This window comes from Choloepus didactylus, chromosome 5 (genome assembly GCF_015220235.1).
Source record: "Choloepus didactylus isolate mChoDid1 chromosome 5, mChoDid1.pri, whole genome shotgun sequence".
Taxonomy (NCBI): Eukaryota; Metazoa; Chordata; class Mammalia; order Pilosa; family Megalonychidae; genus Choloepus; species Choloepus didactylus.
Window position 1 is genome coordinate 131,623,861 of NC_051311.1, and position 16,209 is coordinate 131,640,069.

General features: G+C 43.2%; 1 protein-coding gene across 5 annotated transcripts in view; it reads right to left on the reverse strand.

The window, feature by feature from the left end:
- Positions 1–4,965: 4,965 nt before the first annotated feature.
- RAPGEF5 (Rap guanine nucleotide exchange factor 5) overlaps positions 4,966–16,209 on the reverse strand; it is a 271,773-nt gene continuing 260,529 nt past the window's right edge. For all 5 annotated transcript variants that reach the window (XM_037836879.1, XM_037836878.1, XM_037836876.1 and 2 more), the window contains exons 25-26: positions 12,268–12,322; positions 4,966–9,119 (exon numbers count right to left, since the gene is read on the reverse strand). In XM_037836879.1, the coding sequence (XP_037692807.1) occupies positions 9,001–9,119; positions 12,268–12,322 (174 nt within the window). In that variant the 3' untranslated portion in view covers positions 4,966–9,000. The remainder of the gene's footprint in view (positions 9,120–12,267; positions 12,323–16,209) is intronic.

Genomic DNA, 16,209 nt, shown 5'->3' on the forward strand with positions numbered 1-16,209 from the left:
CTAGCTTTTCTGCCTGCGGACCCTCATCTCACGCCTGGTCTCAGAGACCAAGCCAAGCCCTTTAGTGCTTGCACAGATTAGCTTCTAAATGAAACCTGAGAAAAATTTTTCCCAACCGCAGAGGACACAACCAAAGAACAGTCTGTCCACGTCAGTCCTTGTCAGAAGTGATGATGCCTCTGTGTTACCACCAGGAAGCCCGAGGCCCGTGACTACAGAGAAAGGGGTGGGGTGGGGCCAAGGAAAAGTCCTTCAGGGAACTTCACCCAGTTCTGAAGAAAGTGGTGGGTCCAGGATCAGAGGATGTGGACCGGCCCATGCTGTACTCAGCCTTTTCACTTCCCAACATTATTGTTATCCTGACTTTGTAGGTTATATGCAGACATCATTGTTCAGATAAATCAGCAAATATTTAGGGAGCCACCACATTGTCCCAGCATGAGGGGATTCAGAAAGGAAATCTCTCGTATTTGTATCTCACTTTAGTGTGTACAAGGGACTCTCACAGGCAGTGCCCATTTTGTTCTCACAACTGCCCAGTGGCGAGGATGATACTACTATTTTTGTTTTGCAATTGGGCAACTGAAGATAAGAGGTTAAGTACCTACAGCCACACATATTAAAGGGGAAAGTAAAAATGTGGATGCAGATCTTCTGACATGCCTCCAGTATTATCGATAATAATAATAAATAATGTATTGAGTGCTTATTATATATCAGGCATTATGTTAAGTGCTTTACATGCATCTTCTTATTTTATTTCTTGCAACAACCTTGTGAGGCAGACAGCATTTTAACCCCGATTTTATGAGGGAAAGAAACAGCAGCTGAGAGCAAGGAGAGCCTTTCCCAGTCCTCTCAGCTGCAAGCATTTGAGCCTGAGTGGAACCTGGCAGCTGCCCCAGGGGCTCCACCAGGAGCCCTCACCCTTGCCCTCTAACAGCCCTGGCTGGGGGAGGCAAACAATGCCCGGGGGAATGGGTAGGACATGCTGCGGGAGGTGGGATGGGAGGTCACTGTGCTGGGGCAGGTCGGGAAGGAGGTCTTGGGCACAGCGCGTTCATGGAGCAGAGGCGAGGCTGGTCAGACCTGGGTGCTGGGTACGGAGGTGGGAGATGGGATAAAATGACGGGCACAGCGGACAGAGCCCCTACCTTTCAGAAGGCAGTAGCCAGCCTGGTGTACTCAGAACCTGCCATGCTGATTCCAGGGCTTGCTTTATCTGTCAATCGCAGGTACTCGTCCCTGGGAGGGCGGTGGAGTCAGCATCTGGGCACAGGACAGGGAAGGGGGGTGGTGTTCCTTCCCGGCCTCCTCCCACTCCCCTTTCCCTTCCAACTCCTGCGGCCTAATCCGGGTCAACTGAATACAAAGGAGCATGAAAAGCTCTTGTTTCCTACATCAGCCAAGTCACTTCCTTTTAAAAAAGAAAGAAGGAAAGAAACCTAATTAGCTCTAGCAAGCACAGATTTCCACCAGCTTTCTTAGCAGCCGCGGCTGGAAGGGATCTGAAAGGTCTTCTGACACAGCTCTCTCTGATGACTGACTCGCCCTCGAATCCAGCCAGGCTAATTGGGTTTAGGAGTGTTTGCACACCTTTGCTGGGGAGGAGCTCGTTATCTTTAGGGCAATTCTGTGGCCTGGGCTCTTCCAGATGGAGCCAACACACACACAGCTGCATATCTACACCCTTATCAGTATGGCCTCAAAATATTTCATCTTGAATGTAGCAAATAAGCCACAATACATTTGTTTGTTTAGTAAATGTTGAGTGCATATTATTTTGAACAGGTGGTTTTATAATTAGTAGAAATCAATTTATCTCTACATGAAAAATATCGGTTTAAAGGGGGAGCCAAATTATTAGACTCCTGGGGGGCATCTGCCCAATTTGGCCGTAGCCAGGTAAGGAGAGGCCAGAATGGGAAGACCTTGTAAGCAACTGAGGTGTGGTCCCATAGCCTAGGAGGGGCCTATAGAAGGATTTTGAGCTGAGGTGAGACACGATCAGATTTGTATTTTATGAAAAATTAATTGACAGAATTTTGGAATTTATATTAGAGGGATTCCAACAAGAGGAGGGAGACTAGGTAGAAGGTTACTGTGATGATTCAAGCAATGGGTAGCATGCGGGGTGGGCAAGAAGGGGCAGCTGATGGCTTAAAGGCCAAGGGTGCTGGAGGTGAAGAGTCAAGATGATTTCCACAGTCCATTCCTGGCCAAGTGGTGGAATCACTCTCCGTAGTAGGATCTCCTGGAGAATGGACCTTATGAGTTATGAGGCCCCAGAGAACAACCGTCCACAGGGCTTGGGAAAGATCTTGCCATTGATTGCCTCAAGTCTCCCAGGCACACTAACTGCTTTTGAGATTTCAACCCTTCTGCTTTGTTTTTTTATCAATTTATATCAGGACTCCAAGAACAAGGTGTCGGCTACAGGGATTTTCTCCCAGTGTGATTATTTTCCTCAGGCTCCAACCGGGAATTAGAGCCTCTCACCACACGCAGACAATTTGGGAATGTCTGTGAGTAGGAAAGGGGCTTTCCAGATTGTAAGGCTCAACACCTGTCCCAAAATAGTATCTCTTCAAGGAAGTTCCCAAGGCTGGGACTGTCTTAAGGGGTCTTCCCAGGAGAAGAAAAGTCCGATCAGGAATGAATGCCCCGGCTTTTCCACCCTCCTCATCTTCATGTTGAAAACCTGGGTGTTTTAGAAATACGCAGATTTTGGGGTGAGGGTGGGGACCCAGTACATGGGAATTTGTTCTTTTTAGGAGAAAACTGCAAGACACTGAGATCTTCAGCATGGAGTGGGTGCAGCAGAAAGCAAATGGTGACATGGTGTAGTTAGGCAAGAGGCGGGGTTGGAACCATTCTACCCTCCCTCTGCCCTGGTTGACCTTGGTGTGTAAGTGCCTTCATCTCCAGACCAGAGTGAGGGCAACGGACAGAGAAGGTGGCAGGGCTAGCTGCAAAGCTTGCTAGGGGATGGCTGTGGCAAGGAAATACTGACCCTGTGGCAGCAGAAATGCCCTTACCACCAACCACGGGGAACCCTAACCCAGTGCTTGGAAGAACCCCTGGGCCTCAGGGAAGGGGTCCGTAATTAGGAGCTACAGTAGGGCCGAGGAGTAGGCCTGGTATCTCCTGAGCAGACACTGAGTCACTGTAAGGGAAAAGCGAGAAGGGCAACTTGACCCAGCTCTGAGTGTGGCTGCAACAAGGATTTCAGCTCCTGATCTCCGGGAGCCGAGTGAACATGTGAGCCTGGCACTAACACTGTCCTCAGACTCCACGTTTTGGTGCACTTTTCTTATGCTTGGAAAGGGAACAGCTGCTTCTCTTTTTTAGGTGAAAATATTCAGCAGAAGGAATATTTTACTAAAGAACATTAGCAAATCTATTCCCTTAGGAATCTCATTTGTTTGAAGTAGTGAATGGAAAGCAAATACACACATTGCTGTGTTGGGGACCCAGCAGACCTCAGACGAAGACCTGGACCTGATTTGTAGCTCTCATTCCCTGGAACATGATCCTGTAGCGAGGGCACCAGGCTCACAATCAGCACGTTTCACATCGAGGCCTGCAAGTTTGAACAAGAATTGGCTTCAGAGTTCAAGCAAGCCCTGTTAAACCACAGTTCATCTTCCCTTACCAGCAATCCTAATCATAATTGAAGAAAATCTCAAAGCATCCTTAGCAATGGGAGTTCTCCTTTCCTGCCCTCCCTCCTTCCAAAGCTGGAGCCTGGGTCTTTCTGTTCTCCCGTCGGCTCCTGCATTGCCCCAGATTCTAGGAAGACACTGTAAAGTCAGCCCCCATGGATGAAGAAATTATGGGACCGGGAGAAAAGGTGAAGCTCAGCGGTCTCCCTCTCACCTGCTCCCCAGTTGTCTGTCTTACAGCAATGCCCCTTGTGCTCTCACCCCTCATTTCCTCTTGCTTCTCAGAAGTGCTACTTCCTGGTGATTATGGCCCAGCTGGAGAAAATCATGTTTGGTTTTCCTTATCTTTTCCCATTTAAAGACAGGTCCTTGCATGGATGTGTGACAGCAGGTGGTTTCATGCGCTATGCCTCCTATGTGCCAAGTTCTGTGTAAAGTCAATATACTGCTCCTCACATGTGAAATGAAGAAAAGGCAGTTAGCATAGGCTAAATTATGCTGAGGTAGTGACCTCCAAATCTCAGTGGTTTATAAAGACAATGTTTTGCTTCTCACTCGACTTTCGGTCCTCCACAAGCTGGAGCTCTGCTTCGTGCAGCCTTTACTGGGAAGCCTGCAGTTCTCCTGGTGGAAGAGGTGGGGGCAATTGCAGCTGCATCGTGAGGCTGCTTAGCCCTTTTGCATTGGACAAAGTGAGATCCTTGGCCATTGCTGAGTTCCACGTGGCAAGAGATCGAATCCTTCTGAAAGGATTACCACATGCCGAACAGCCACGCTTGACATCAGTGGGCAGGGCGTATAACCCTCTTCTAGAGAGAGGCAGAGAACATTCTGAACAATAATACAATCTACCCTCGTGCATACATGGCTTGTCTCCCCACTTCCCCAGGGTGTCATCACCCCTCAACCCCCTGCTCTGCCCAAACCTCTTTCTGTGTCTGGGCCTCTATCCCAGGCAAGGATGTTACCACCGGGGCGTGGAGCTTCTCTGTGTCTGAGCTGGTAAGGAAAGGAAAGTTCCTGGTCCTACTAAAGTGGGGTTAGGCAATGCCAGTCATTATTGTATTCCCCAAATCCCAGAACAGGAAAACACCGTGTGACTGGCAACATCATGTGTTTAGGTTTTGCAATAATTCAATGGCACATAAGTGATTTAGACTTCTGGAGGCGACTTGAGCATGTTGCTCTTTCATTGAGCAAATTTCATTTGAATTCCAAAAACGTAGTGCCATATGCTGCCAAGACAAGGACTTTAACCACACACACCACGGAAAAAGCAAGAAGCTGTGAGGCATTAATAGACTCTTTAACATAGTCTTATATTTGGAAAAGCGGTTTTAAAAAACACTTGAAAATACAAGATAACAGTTGCTTATATAAGTTTTAACCTTATATTGCTCGGCCATTTTTACATATAAATTATTGCTTACTAGCTTAGATAAATACACAGCACAGTCATATATACAGAAGCAGAAAGCATGAAATATGAGAGAGAAAACACTGTTAATGGCAATTCTGGTAATTCCACAAATGTTTCATATTTACCAGTTCTTATAATGGTGGAAAACTACGGCGTGTAGTCCCTGAGAAGTTAGGTAGATACCCTGATTGTGGGTTTTCTGTCTTCTAGTTGTTAATGCAAGCTGGCAATGTCACAGCAGTCCTAATTAGCGATACATTAAAAGGCAAGATTCCTTGCTTCAGGTCACTGATTTCATGCCAGTATTTAATAACAGTGTAATACGAATACAATAAATAAGCTATGCAAATAAATATTACTCTGCTAAAAAATGTTTAATATATACAGCTTTGCTTTATACAGTAGTACATTTTCATCTTACTTTTTGGCAATTTTTTTCTTAAAAAAAAAAACAAAAACCTTTTTCCCCTACCGGTTTTAAGCACAACTGGCCCACTCACTATTAAGCAGGCTGAAATTTTAAGGACATTACTTTGAAGCATTTTAAAGCAACTCCATGTTGGACAATTTCAGTGGACACGATCTTCCCCATTTTCATGTTTTTCCTGGTTTCTGTGAAGCCTGGATTGGTTGAGCCATTTTGGAGCAATCTGCGATGTGAAGTGTACATGGTGGCTGCGACAAAACCTTGGGGCTGAGGATTTGGGCAGCGGTGACTGCCTGCCTCCAGGCATCAAAGTCCCCACATACTGTCTCACACAAGGCTTCTCCCCCCAAGAGACAGGTCTGCATTTGTGCAACCACTGCCCTCCACTAACCTCAGGGCGTGGGCTTTCACTTTATTCTCAGGCTTCTAAATTCAAAGTGCTCCACCCTACTTACTTGTGGGAAGGAATCCAGGAAAATGAATTTAATCTGAACATAGGTCATGATAGTGGAATAAAGTGAAAGCAGTTCATAAGATTTTTCACTACAACTATCTGGCAATTATAAAGATAACAAGAGTGATATTAAAACACCATAGCTTTGGATCATCTGCAAATGTCCATGTAAAAAAAATCCAAAAGGTTACTATTTTGCCCACAGGAACCTGTGTCCTGCTGCTCTGTGCTAATTTCTAAGCAGGGCTGCTTTGCTGGGCTGCTGATGAATCCAAAGACCCACGGGCTGTCCCAGGGTTGTGCTGTAAAACAAAGAACCACTTAGGAGTGGCCGATGTACCACCCGCTGGTGAGCTGGCAGTTACAAGACAGTTTCAGAGTGAATGGAGATTTTATGCAATCATTAAAATCGAAGAGAGAGCTGGAAGGAAGCTGAGACATCTTCTAGTCCACGCTTCTAGCCAAAACGAGAACCTGTTCAAAAGAGGCTGTGGCAGATAGCTGGAAAGGGAAGAAAGCCTAGCTCTATAACAGGGAGCCATTGAGTCCCACTGTGGCCTGCTTGGATTTGTTAGAAAGAGCTTCACGATGAGTCAGTCTGGTCATCCACAACTCTGCCTTGATTCTTTAATTCGAAATTTAAGTCTCCTCAAAGCTTCTGAGAGTTCCTGCCTGGGAAGTCTCTGGAAGCAGTTTTAAATTTCAGAAAGATGTGGAGACTTTGACATTCAGGAGGCAAGGATGGGAAAGCAACTGAAACCAAACAAATCCCCCCTTTCCTCCTCTCCCTTAAGAACCCCATGGCCACAGCTGGAGGAGAAGGTAGCCAAGCACCATTTTCTCACCAGCTTGTACCCACCCAGGCCACACAGGAAACCCCAAATACACCACACCAAATGTGTTTACACACAATGTAGTTGTGGCTTCATTTGGCCAAGTGCACATATTCAATTGGGGCCTCAGCAGTAGGTGCTATACTGAAATAGTTCTCCACTGAAAACTAGTCCTCTTGAGGTAATGTCTGGTTGGAGCAATGTAGGTTTAATTTGAAAAACAAAAATTAAATTTTAAAACAGAGAGACAACGTCAAATGGTCTTATGATTAGACTGGTTAAATCCTATTCTTTAGCATAGAGAAAAATAAAGAGCCCTGCCCGTGCCATAAGCCCATGTGATCCTTGGTAATCTAGGAGCTTTGCGAGTGGCTGCTGGCCTGGGAGGGAAGCGAGTTTTCCCCGGTTCCGAGGGTGCTGGTCTACAGCGGCTCTCCCGCAGCACAAGCTCGCACCTTTGAGCGGGCCAGTCATGGATGATTTGCTGGTGCTGTTCTAAAGAAGCCCCAGTCAATGGCAGGATTGAAGTTTTACATACTGGGCCAGACTGAGTCTCTTTGAAAGTCCAGGCAAAAATTATCCCCCCTTGAGTGGAGCTACCCCGAGCTCAGTGTGGCGCCCCAGCCCAGGAAACAGCATGGCTGCTAAGGTGTCAGAAAGCATCGGACATGCCTCAGTAATGAGGACGGATGAGGTGTTGATGAGACAGAAAGGAAATGGCGTGGACAGGCATTTAGGAGACGAGGAGGCAGGAGTGGTGAGAGGCTCCCCAAGATTCACACGTGTGGGAAATACACGGACGAGGGTGCTTCTATTTTAGCAAAGTGATGGGTCTCTAGCTGGCTGGGGTGGATTTCATTATTTTATCCCTCACACTTTTTTGACATTTGAAGGCTGAGGAAAATCTTTTAACCAGGCCTCAAGAATAGCAAGGATCTTATTTACTGGAGGAGCCTCAACCTGCAAAACTGAGAATAAAATACACACACATGTATGCATATATACATACACACTTAGTAGCTCTTGAGACGTTGAACAAAAATAAGACAAATTATTGAGAGGTTTCCTGATTTGGTTGGGAGGTGGCCTACAGGACTTCTCAATCTCCAACACAAATCAAACATTTGGATATTTGGGGGGCTCTTTTCATTTGCTCAAAGATGCCTCTTTTCTAGGGAGTGCAAGTGCTTCCCCCGCCAGGTCTCAGGTATCCTCTCTGTGTTGGCCACTATCATTCCATATTGTGGGTGAAGAGCCTGGCTGAGTACTGCAAAACACCAGGGCCATTGTCAGGCACAAAAGTGTGAGCCCTCGGGACTCTGTCACCTCAATAAACAGTTACCGTGTGCCTACAAAGTGTCAGGCACTGTGCTTTTTAAAAATCACACACTGTACCCAACAAGAGAGCAGAGTCTGCTTAACAAAATGTAAAGAAAATCCCCAGAATGAAGCAAGGAGTCAGTTTCTTAAAGATTACTACTTTTCCTTATTGGCAAGGCAACTTCGTCTAACTTGCTGTACAGTTGCAATTTAGTTGTGTAGAAACTATTTCACTGCAAGCATATGTCAGCAAGTGATTGTGGATGTGAAGAAATGCCTGCCTTGACACTTCTCTGGAAAGAGAGTATGGAGGCCAGCTGCTGCTTCTCACTAACTCCCTGGACCCAACTAGCTTTTGGTGCCGTCGGTGTTTGCATCATGAGAGACCTCTCATTTTCCCTGCAAATCTTGAGAGGCCACCACTGTTTTTAGGTGTCCAAAAGAACTATGTTTTGCCAGCCCATAAACAGTAATCTGTTCCCAGGCAGAGTAAAACTCTCTACTGTTTCATGCACACTCTTACTGCAACGTTTGGCCATTGTGGGACGAGAGGTGTGTTCTCTTGTCCTGACACTGGCACAGCTCAAATCGAAAACTGCATTAGCTCAACAATGTTATCATAAGAAACCAGACTTCTCCATTTCAAGAATGCTTCTGACTTTTTCTGCCTTTTCGTTCCTAGGGTAGCGTGGAGAGGCCTCTCCCCATCTCTAGTGGCTGACATCATTTCCTGAACACGCTTTGGTTGGCTTTCCTGTGTACGCCTTGCAATATGCTGATAAAACTCAGCAACTTCTTTTCTCTCAGGAAAGCAACGTGCTTGGCATAGACATTCGGTAGCTCAAAGTGCTGCAGTTACAGGGGAGGTGAGGCAGCAGGGCTCACACCCGAGGCTCGATCCGGTGTGAGAGCTCAAACAGGGCCTGCTGGCTGTCGATGACATACAGGTGGTTAACATAGGCTTTCAACTCTTGATGCTCTTTTGGAGACATGTCACCTCCTAAGTTTTAGAGGGGGGAGAAAAAGACCATCTTATAAGGGCCATAATGATGTTTCTAAATACCACTAAAACCCTACATTAAAGCTTAGAGTAAAGCTACATTCAATTCTCATTCATCAGACTCCCAGAAGATTCCTTTGTCCCAACAGTAGAAAAGCTTTTTCAGCTCAGACTAGTTTCTTTGGGTCAGGTCATTAGATTGGTGGAGAGATTTGTTTCACAAACATTTATTTAGCATTTATTACTTACCAAACATTTTGTAGGACTTAGTAATTATGATATTATCCCATTCTCCAGATGAGGCAGCTGAGCACAGTCACACAGCAAGTAAGGGGAAGAGACAGGATTCGAATCCAGGCCATCGGGCTCCCGAGACCCTGGGCTCAGGTCCCAGGCTAGGCAGCGTTTCCTAGCAACTGCCCCATTTAAATGGCCTGTGCTGGCTCCTGGGGGAGATGTCATTCTGATACTGTCAGATCACTGCTAATGCAGAGAGCACATACACATGACAGCTCTTATTATTTTTAGATTTTGTATAATCCTTTCGTGTCATTTTTTGGAAAACAAATATGAAGGGACCAATTGAATCAACAGAGTCTACAGAACAGAACTTAAGGTATGGCTAACAGGCAAAGTAGGTTCCGAAAGTATGTATATGAGCTAAAGTCTACCCAGAGAAGAACAGGGCAAGGTGCTTTTCCACTCACAAATCTGGGGCGGTCAAAGAGTGGCAGGGCCACTAAAGGCTTTAGTGCACTGTGCATGCATCTGTGCCATGCTGGTGGCAGCTCTGATGAGGAGTCAGAGATAAAGAAGGCTGGACAATGGCACAAGCCCACTTCCCATAATAAAAAACAAAACAAAAAACAAAACAAAAACTCCAGGCATGGGAGGACTGGCTCAGTCGTGAGCTCATGTGGCAGCGTAACTGTGAGTGACAGGGAAGCCACGTCCTCTTGCTTCCATGGAACCACAGAAGGGAAGGGCAGGGTGTGAGGCTGGAGTTCAGCTTGAGCAGAAGGAAAGAACGCTCTCTTTAGCGAGGGGGCCCCAAAAGTCGGCACATTGTAATGCAGTATTTATTCTCTTGGTGACAACCCTTCTTTAGTTTCCCTGTGACAAATGTGTTTTATGAGGAAATAATTTAAAACTTGTGTGTCATGGGTGGCTTGTAACTCTTAAGTTTAATGGAAACAAGGCTTCCCAGTTTCAGCAAATAAAAGTACCAGGAGTCAAACAAAATTTTTACCATCTCATTTGTCTGAAAGTAACCAAAAAGCTATAGTGTTCCAGCTTTTTGAACACTTTTTCTGGAAGACATTGAGAGATCGCTTTTGGTTTAGTAAATGTTGGTTTAGAAAACATTAAGCTACAAAGATTATTTTGTTGTTAATTTTTAGGACTTAAATAGATGGCAGAATAAATGGTCCCAACCATGACAACTGACACTTGCATGGAATTTATAAAATGGCTTGTAAACATTATCGTATGTTATCCCAAATGCATGGAATTTATAAAATGGCTTGTAAACATTATTGTATGTTATCCCAAATGTAGACATTGGTTTACTATGTTTATGTAACCTGTTAAAATGAATTTAGATAAATCAGTCCTCAACCCAATTTTTGAAAATACATAATTTTTAGAATTTGAATTGGGCTGAGGGTTTTAAATATTCTCCTTTGCTTTGTGTTCTGCAGACTTGGTATCTGGTGACTAGGAGCTTCGAGGCAGTTTAACGACAGCCAACCAATATGACCTCCCCGTGCACACTCACGGCATCCTTCAATGAGCATCCCTTGGAAAGTGAGAGGATGTCTTAGAATTAGCTGAGCAACCACGCAATACTTGGGAAGCAAAGGAGGATGAAAGAAATATGAACCTGTACTCACAAACAACACCACTCTTGTAAATTTGAGTAACTCCACAACAATGTTATTATTGCTGTTTCTAGAGTAAGTCCTTGCAAACTTGGTGGAGAATTATATAAACACAAATCAAGGATATTAATTAATGTGAATATTTAGAAAACTGGGTACCACATTTATGTTTGTCCCTTTCAAACAGTAACTTTGGAATCCATATAGAAGTTCAGTTCCAAACTTGCTTTGCTAGGGGCAATATTGCCATTCAAGCCCAGCACTGAATAGAAACAAAACTGTTAATTGTACTTTCCTTGGGAAGTGGTGCTTTGATTTTCTACTTTATACATTTCTGTAATGTTGAAAAAAATTTACATTGAGGAGAGTTTACTTAATAAACTAAATTTTACTTAATGGTCACCTATAATGTACAATTATTGAACTCAACTTTCTATTTTTTAAATTGTCCTTTACAGTTATAGAATCTCCACCAAGCAAAGGAAAGGGTATGGGGCAAGGAAGTCAGTAAGAACCAACCTGAATCCTGGCTCTGCCAGTTACTGGTGAAAGAGTTAACCTCTCTGAGCCTCAGTTTTCTGCTCTGCACCCACAGGGTGAATGACATCTATTCACTAGGATTGCTGTTAGGAATCCATTGCCCCTGCGAAAGCTCCTCGCACCCAATAAAGTGGATTCCCTTCTTTCCTGCAATGTTCTAACAACATTTAGACATAGTGTAAATTACACCTGAGACTCAAAAAGGAACAAATATTGCTACATACATTAGTCTCAGTGGGAATTCTATGAAAGTGCCCAGAAAAATACTTTTTCAGCTGAGAGGTACCTTCAAACAGGAAGTGTGTGTCGGAGAGGAGAAAATATTCTGAAAGGCTGCTTTAGGCACTTTTACAAACAAGTCCTGTTCCAGGAAGGCTCCAAACAAGGAGGCTGGGGACAGTCACCCCTAATAAACCCACCAGTGGTTCTGTGCCAATGGGCAAGCAAAGCGAGATTTTGTGGGGTCAGGGATGGGAAGGGGAGCTTCTGACCATCTAATGTGACTCTCTCCAGAGTAAACTTGTGGCCACGTGGGCATAAAAATCTGCTACAACTTGCGCTCTCTGTATTCTAAGCATGTGGTGATGAAACAAAGAGAATACATTAAATGCGTACAACATGCACACATATATTCATATTATACTTTGTGCTCTGTTTAAATTTATCACCACTGAATTCTTGTGATATGGCCAGTCTGTACCACTGTGTAGTAAATTTAAATTACTCACCAAACTGGTTTGTCCTGCAGTGTCTCAGGGTTCGAACGGTGTCTGCAATCATATGCTGGAAGGTGGAACAGAAAACACATCAATAGAAGGTCATTTACGGGGTGGCTGAAGTAGCAGTTCCTGCTAGAATGACTGCTAGACCAACACCTTTGGGTGTAAACGGAAGAGCTATATTTGGAGTTGGATATAATTTTAATTGGTTATGTTGAGCTTGGATTATAAAAGAATATTTGGTCCTTGTCTGCAGAAACAGTGGCTCTCAAACCTGGTGCACAGATTTTGACTAAGCCACGGAGAAACACACTGTAAATAAATGCAGCACCCCAACCCTACCTGCCTGTCCGAATTTGCTCATGCTTTCTGCTTCAGGTCATGAGTCTCCTTCTCTCCATGAAGACTTTCTGAGATTTCCCACTTGGACTTGAGAAATTCAGGTCTCAACATTCCCACTGCTCTCGGTACGGTGTATATTGGTTTCGTGTAGTTGTAATTGCTGTTGATCTTCTGTCCTCCTCTAGACCAGGTGCTGCTGGATGCTTTGCAAGCCCCTCACCTACCACATACCACACACATAAACTCCCTACATGCTTGCTGAATGGACGCAGGAATTTTTGTGTAATCAATGGTGACAGGAAAAGAGATATTTATGAAAGACGAATATTTTCTAAAACATTAGTCTTTCTACAGAAACTATTTTCTGGTTATAATTTGCACACCTTCCAACAGTCTTCGGTATTCCATGTCAATCTATTTCTTTAGAGTCCTCACTAATCTCCAAGCAAAAGTCTTCTGAAACTTTTGGATCCTTTTAACAAGCTCCCATGACCTCATACTAGTGTAACTGCAACAGTCTCCTAGCTGTTATCTACCATTTTGTTTTCCAAGATGAAAGAAACATAAAATGTAAGAAGAGATCATTCTCCAATATAGTCCCCCTTATGTAGTTGCCAGAATAATCTCCAAAGACTATCTTCATCATGTTCTAGTCCTCCTGGAGAATGTACAGTAACTCCCTATCTTGTTTCATATCAAAATCCAAACATCATTCTGCTATGCCAGAATCAGCATCATCCATTCTCTGGCCTTCCAAACTTTCCCAAGTGGGTCACCATTTTTCATGTGCACTGAACATAGGATGGTCCAAATACAGCAAACCCTCAATCCCTCAATGAATTATTGCTGGAACAATAATTTTAATACTAAAAATATTATATAAAATCCATCAGAATTATAGAAACATTATTTGAATATGACCCATTCACTAAATTGCTCCCAAAAGTCAATGTTTTTCTACTTGACAATGGAAAGTTAAATAGGATGGTAATTATAGCAGTAGTTCAAGTTACATTTGTAAAGGATATGAGACGTGACTCATGCCTGTGAATGTACTGCTAAATTTCTGTCTCCAAATTTTACCGCTATTCTCAGGATAGCTTTCTTGATGTTTTAAGTTATGGCATCACGTTGATTTCTATCATGTGCCATTTGCGTAACTCAGAGCTAATGCAAGGCTCAGTTCTGAGTGTGGCATTGAAAACTGAGTCATCAGTTTCCTGAAGGGGGTGGGAGGAAAATAGGATAAAAGATGCTCTTAACATTGAGAGGTGAAGGGAAGAAAAGAAGAAAGCATTGTTTCCTTGTTGTTTAATAGTATGAGGCTGAAACATTTAGGGAAGCTGAGACTGAAAGGAACTTAGCAAAGGAACAATGGCAAGCTAATTAGACCCAGTGACCACTTCTGGGTCTTCACGTGGTCGACTTTATGTGTTGGCCTGTTTCAGCCAGATAAAGAGAATACACCGAATTATCTGTTAGCTGGCTCAAGCTAATATCCACCATGAGAAACTGGCTTCTCACAAGTTAATTCATTTAGGTTCTACTGGTTTAGCTTAAGTGAAAACCTCTCCTTTGCTAAAAAACATTCCTTGAGAATACTGACTCTACTAGGAAGGACAGTTTCTTTCTCTGGCAGCATAACACAGGGCCTTGTACAATGTAAAATTGATTTTTGTGATTTTGGAAAAACTTCTAACTTTACTCTGTCTTCATGCAAGAAGAGGTCAGCATGAGGCACGCTGTGTCTTAAGAGCTGTCTGCTCCGAGGACCAGGCCCTTACCAACCCCAAGTCCCTTCTCATCAGAAATGACTGTGCTATAACCATTTGGTGACCTTGAGCCTGTGTGCACCAAGGGTCTGCTGTGTATGTGTGTAACTACACCATCTTCTGTCTTTTTAATAAAAGTTCTCTTTAGGAATTGAAATTTTTAAAATAGAACATAACTTTTTTATGCCATGCTGTTTCCTTACACATTCTTAAAGAACTAAGGGTATAGACAATTGTCCCTAACAGAAGTATTTTAGACATTCTTTGTTTCAGTCTCTATACTTAGTTTGAAGTCTTGGCTTGTATGAAAGCGAGATCACAGACTATATTAGCTGGTATTAAAAGGCTTCCGCTGGATTATTGGAGAAAGGCAGGGAGCGGCTGATCAGAATAAAGAGAGAAAAGGCTATAGGGATCTTTCCACTGCACTTTTCCAGTTTTACTTTATGAAATTGTTCTCTCACTTTGGTGGTGCTATTTGAGGGGAAATGACACAATGAATTTAACGAAAACACTGGTTTACTTTAGGAAGAAAGTCAACTACCAGTATGCCCTTAACAATAGGCAACAGGCAGCTTATAAAGAGAGCAATTGTTCTCCCATGGCCCCTCTGGGTTAGAGAGAGGGAAAATGTTACTAGACACTCACAGGGAATTCCACTTGGTGGAACAAATATCATGTCACCTCTTTATACATGCCCTTCAAAGCTTATTTGAAATTCTCGTATAGATGTGTTAGCCAGGAGACTAAGTGAATATTGACCAAAATTCATATTCATGCAATCACTGCAATACCAAACAATGGAGATTAATTTGTTTAGAGACTAGAATTTCAGTTTCTAGAATCTAAGACCTTTGGTTGCAAACAGATGTCCTGTGAACTTTGGAACATTGCATAGATCAACAAGGAACACATCTAAAGAGTAAGTACAAAAATATAACATTGTAAATATTCATTTCCTGTCCTACTAGTTGAACTGTAGCATTTAAATAACTTGGCTCTGATTCCAAAGCACTCAGTGCAGAGAAAGATTTTAAAAGTAATAAATGTAATACAGTGTATACATATGACAGAATACCACGCAGCAGTAAGAATGAAGGAGGTCCTGAAACATGCGACAACATGGATGAAATTTGAGGACATAATGCTGAGTGAAATAAGCCAGACACAAAAGGAGAGATATTGTATGATATCACTAATATGAACCTCCTGGATAATGTAAAATCAGTGTCTTAAGATGTAGAGTATAGGGGACCTAGAGATAGACAGAAGTAGAGAAGAGGGAGTGGTTACCTAATACGTACGGATTTGTTAATGAGGTTGAACTTAAAGGTATGGGAATGGACAGGGGTAATGATAGTTTATTAATGGGATTCTTAGTATCAGTGCTGCATTGAAGGCGAACATGATTGAAAGGGGTTGTTTAAAGTCAGGTATCTCACAGATTAGCACTACAAATATAAATAAGTTCTTGTGTGATCTATTTCTAAGGTATGACACTTGTACAAAGAATTAACAACAGAGTGGTATTTGGGAAAAACTACCTATTGCATACGAAAGACTATATTTAATGGGAATACTTTACTAGCACCATACCAATACTAGGGGTAAATAATTGAGAGGGGGGGATAAGAGTTATGGGGTGTTTTGGGCTATGATAACTGTCTAAAATAGAGAGTGACAATGACTATACAACTAAGTGAGGCTAATGTGAGACACTGATTATTTATTTTGGACAGAATATATACTATGTTAAATTAGGGACCACCTAATTAATAAGTCAAGCCCTCGATCTTGAGGCTTGCTCTTACAAAACTTACTGCTGTAAACGGGAGGC